Source organism: Suricata suricatta, chromosome 7 (genome assembly GCF_006229205.1).
Source record: "Suricata suricatta isolate VVHF042 chromosome 7, meerkat_22Aug2017_6uvM2_HiC, whole genome shotgun sequence".
NCBI lineage: Eukaryota > Metazoa > Chordata > Mammalia > Carnivora > Herpestidae > Suricata > Suricata suricatta.
In genome coordinates, this window is record NC_043706.1 from 29,875,196 (window position 1) to 29,879,359 (window position 4,164).

At 49.8% G+C, this 4,164-nt stretch overlaps 1 protein-coding gene across 1 annotated transcript in view; it reads right to left on the minus strand.

The window, feature by feature from the left end:
• The window catches only part of TNXB (tenascin XB), a 53,899-nt gene that overhangs the window by 13,765 nt on the left and 35,970 nt on the right, over nucleotides 1–4,164 (minus strand). Inside the window, 4 exon segments of the mRNA XM_029943153.1 lie at nucleotide 1; nucleotides 3–291; nucleotides 1,581–1,877; nucleotides 3,488–3,838. The exon segment at nucleotide 1 is cut by the window's left edge and continues 313 nt beyond it. Of these exon segments, the coding sequence (XP_029799013.1) occupies nucleotide 1; nucleotides 3–291; nucleotides 1,581–1,877; nucleotides 3,488–3,838 (938 nt within the window).

A 4,164-nucleotide genomic window follows, 5' to 3' on the forward strand; every position in this document is an offset into this window, starting at 1 on the left:
GCTGGCCATCATGGAAGCCATACAGGTTCATCTTGTACTTGTGGTCTGGTTCCAGGCCTGAGATGGTGACCTGGTCCTCATTCCCTGGCACCCTGACCGCCTTGGGCTGCCCATCCCCATTCTTGTACTGGACCAGGAAGTGGTCAAACTGGCCCTCGGGGACCGTCCAGGAGAGGTGCAGGGAGTCGGGGGTGGCATCTGTCACTGCCAGCTGCCCCAGGCGCGGCTTGATGGGAGGCTTGGGAGTCGTCGTGGGTGATTCTGTTGGTATTTCTTGGTCCTCTCCTGGGGCTGGATCAGGAGACAAAGAGAATGTGTGGAAATACCATGTGGGTTCCCTTCTCATAAAGGATACTTGGATTTCTCCCAGGCATACCAAGACCCTGTAGCCTAGGTGCTAGCTCCCCACGATTAAGACATCATCTCCCTGGTTTGAATGTTCAGAGCATACTCCTGTGGTGACACCATGGTGGTTGGCTGGGACTGCCATGATACTCCGCATGTGCCTGGTAATGCCTCGGGAGCTGCAGAGCAAATCTGTGCAGAGGGATGGAACTGAGGCTGTATACCACCACCAAGCATAGCAGGTAAGTCACATCAGAAGGTACATCTCCTCTGGTTTGGAAATTCTATTGTGTGAGTATTTTCTTTTAATACCTCCTTTGGCTTAGAATGCTTCTGAGCACTTTTAGAGATGAACTCATATTTCACAGTTGAGGCCGAAGAGCTGCGACCACATGAGATCATCTTTGCAGCTGGGTTGTTTTGGACCTTGTGTTAGCTCTCTCGGTAATTTACGGTACAGATGACCCATCACACCTTCAGATTTCTTTCATCTTTTCTGCTCTGCGTAGGGTTTCATTCTTCCTTACTAGCTGATTTACAAAGTCATCTTTTTTCCTATCTATTCTGTTTGGGAACTGGGTCTTAAGCATTGAAAGGTAATATCTCCAAAGAACTTGACAAAAGCAACAAATAGTCCTGTTAGTGAGTCATGAATGAAGGGAGTGTCTTGTGCAGTTGCACATGTGACTGATTGTAACCATTCAAGTAAAAGCATCCATGTTAGCAGGATTCTCATAATTATGAGAGTTCATTCTAAGAATTTTCAGAAACTAATTTTCTTCCCCTTCCTTCATTACAGATGAAGAAAAGGAGGAACCGTGACATTGAGTGACTCTCTTTGGGTCACATAGCTTGAATAGGCTGAGGCTTCAAACCCAGGTCTGCCTGAGTCCGTGTTATTTCCCTGGTGTCCTGCCTAGTCAAGGACCAAAAAGCCTGTATGCAGGGGCACCTGGCTGGCTCTGTCAGTAGAGTGAGCAGCTCATGATCATGGAGTTGTGAGTTTGAGCCACATGTTGGGTATAGAATTTACTTAAAAAAAACAAACAAACAACCTGTGTGTAAAGGGCAAGATGGCTAGGGTAACACCAAAGGAGTAAAGGCGTCAGCAGAAGCACTCTCAGGAGCTTGGGAGGCTCAGTCTCAGGGACAGTGGGACAAAAATCTGAATACTCACAGTGAAAGAAAAACTGAGTCCAGCTAGGACAGGGCCCAGTGTCCTATTGCACATTCACCAGTTAAGCCAACAGTGGAGACGGGGCCCACGCGCTGGCCATCATGGAAGCCATACAGGTTCATCTTGTACTTGTGGTCTGGTTCCAGGCCTGAGATAGTGACCTGGTCCTCATTCCCTGGCACCCTGACCGCCTTGGGCTGCCCATCCCCGTTCTTGTACTGGACCAGGAAGTGGTCAAACTGGCCCTCAGGGATGGTCCAGGAGAGGTGCAGGGAGTCGGGGGTGGCGTCTGTCACTGCCAGCTCTCCCAAGTGTGGCTTCAGAAGAACGTTGGCAGGGGGCTCCCCTTCAGGATCTGGGAATCGATACAAACAGAACCTTTCCTTTTGCTGAAAGAAGTAGTTGAGGCCCCGGCTCTCCTGATTTCAGACCAGAAGGTGGGCCAGCTCCGTAAGTCTAACTTGAGACCCATTTCTGCTTATCATCAAAGTCTTCTCGTCGTCTCCTTATGGTCTGCCAAACTTGCTAGGCAGCCTTCTACCTCAGGGCCCTTGCACTGACTCTCCCCTTTGCATGAATGTTCTGACCCCAGATGCCTGCATAGCTCATAGCCACAATTCCTTTAACTCTTTGTTCAAATGTCACCTCTTCAGGGCCAATACTGACCACCCTATTTAAAATTCCAATTCTCCCAGTTGCAATGTATCCTCCCTTTTTTGGACCTGATCCCAGCAACAAATTGCAAAACAACACTTATGAGACAATCAGGAAACTAACACTACCTACATACTTAGTGATATTAATGAATGCTCATTTTCAAAGGAACAATAATGGTATGGCTATTTTTAGTCTTACATTTTTTTTAATTTTAGATTTTTAAAAATGTTTAATGTTTATTTGTTTTTGAGAGAGAGAGTGTGAGCGGGGGAGGGGCAGAGAGCAAGGGAAACCCAGAATCTAAAGCTGGCTTTAGGCTCTGAGCTGTCAGCATAGAGCCCAACACAGGCTTGTACCCACAGACCATGAGATCATGACCTGAGTCAAAGTCGGAGTGAGCCACCCAGGCATCCCTATTTTTGTTTTTTTTTAAAAAGACTAATACACTTAAATAGGAAGCAGTGAAGTATAGAGTGTCTGGGAGGAGCAAACAACAGTATATCCATACACCGGAATACTATTTGGATAAAAGGAATGAAGTACACCAACAGGTCACAACATGGATGCACCTCAAACACATGCTCGGTGAAACAGGCCAGACACAGAAGAACACATATTGTATGATACCATCTGCATGTGGCCAGAAAAGACAAATCCACAGAAATAGAAAGTCAATTAGTGGTGGTCTGGATCTGCACACCAGCTTTCCAGTTGGGGTGACCCAAAGTTCGAAAGTTGGATAGTGCTGATGGTTGCACAACTCTGTAAATATACTAAAAATCATTAGACTGTATATTTAAAACAGGCAAATCTTATGGCATGGAAATTATATCTGAATTAAGCTGTTAATAAAGAGCATACTCTGGTGGGAGGAGGGCTGAGTGTGAGCGGAATGAGGCAGGCTGGCCAGGAGGTAATATTAGGAAGGCAATGGACACAAGATTTCATTATGCTCTTCTTTCTCTGTGTGTGTAAGTTTGAATCGTGCATCATAAATATTTGCTGAATGAATGAATTAATATTTCATGGCATTTGTCTCAACCAACACAAGAAAAAGATCTTTCCAGAGTTCCACAGCAAAGCAGAAAGCCACAAATGAGTCAGCGCATCACTGCCCCAAAAGCTCCCGCCCCCGGCCTCTGGCACACGTGCTTCCTGACAGCACCTCACATTCCTGAAATGTTACTGGACAAAGGGTGGGTTAGGTGGGGTTTTTGGATCCCGGCTCTCCAGTGTAGGACACCCTGGAGGCTGTACTACTGGAACATCAGCAGACCCAACCCTGGAGGCCCCTTAACCCTCACTCACCGGTCACGCCCACGGTGGACACAGGGCCCCAGCGCTGCCCCCTGTGCAGGCCATACAGGTGCATCTTGTACTTGCGCCCCGGCTCCAGGCCCCCAACGGTCACCTCACTCTCCTCACCTCCGACACGCACCACCTGGGGCCGCCCGTCCCTGTCCTTGAACTGGACAGTGAAGGAGTCAAAGCGGCCCTGGGGGACAGTCCACGAGAGGCTCAGCGAGTCTCGGGAGGATCCTGTCACTGTCAGCTCCCCCAGCAGGGGCTCCTCGGGGGCCTCTGGGGCCTCCGTGCTGGGCTCTGTGGGGCTGGGGGTGTCCTCCACCTCGGCAGGGGCTGGGGTCTCTTCCTCTGCAGCTGAGGAGACACACAGAGAGGGTGAGGCAGGATCCCCGGATGTTCTCAGATCTTAGGAGAAGGATAGAGAGCTGTGACCACATCTGGGACCCCAGATTCAGTTCAGAGAAGCCCACACTTGGGGCTGGGGGGGCTTGCTCAGATGACATCTCACAAACATGCTGGGGAGCCTTCAGGGCCAGCTGTGGGGAACCCTGGACAGCCACCAGCACAGCTCATGGGGCCCTTCTCTGCCCAGGTGGACCTCTCGGTGCCCAGGGAGCCCCAGGGGAAGGCACAAGGGGCACCATGGCTCAGCCCCCAGCAAAGGGACCTCCTGCACCCCA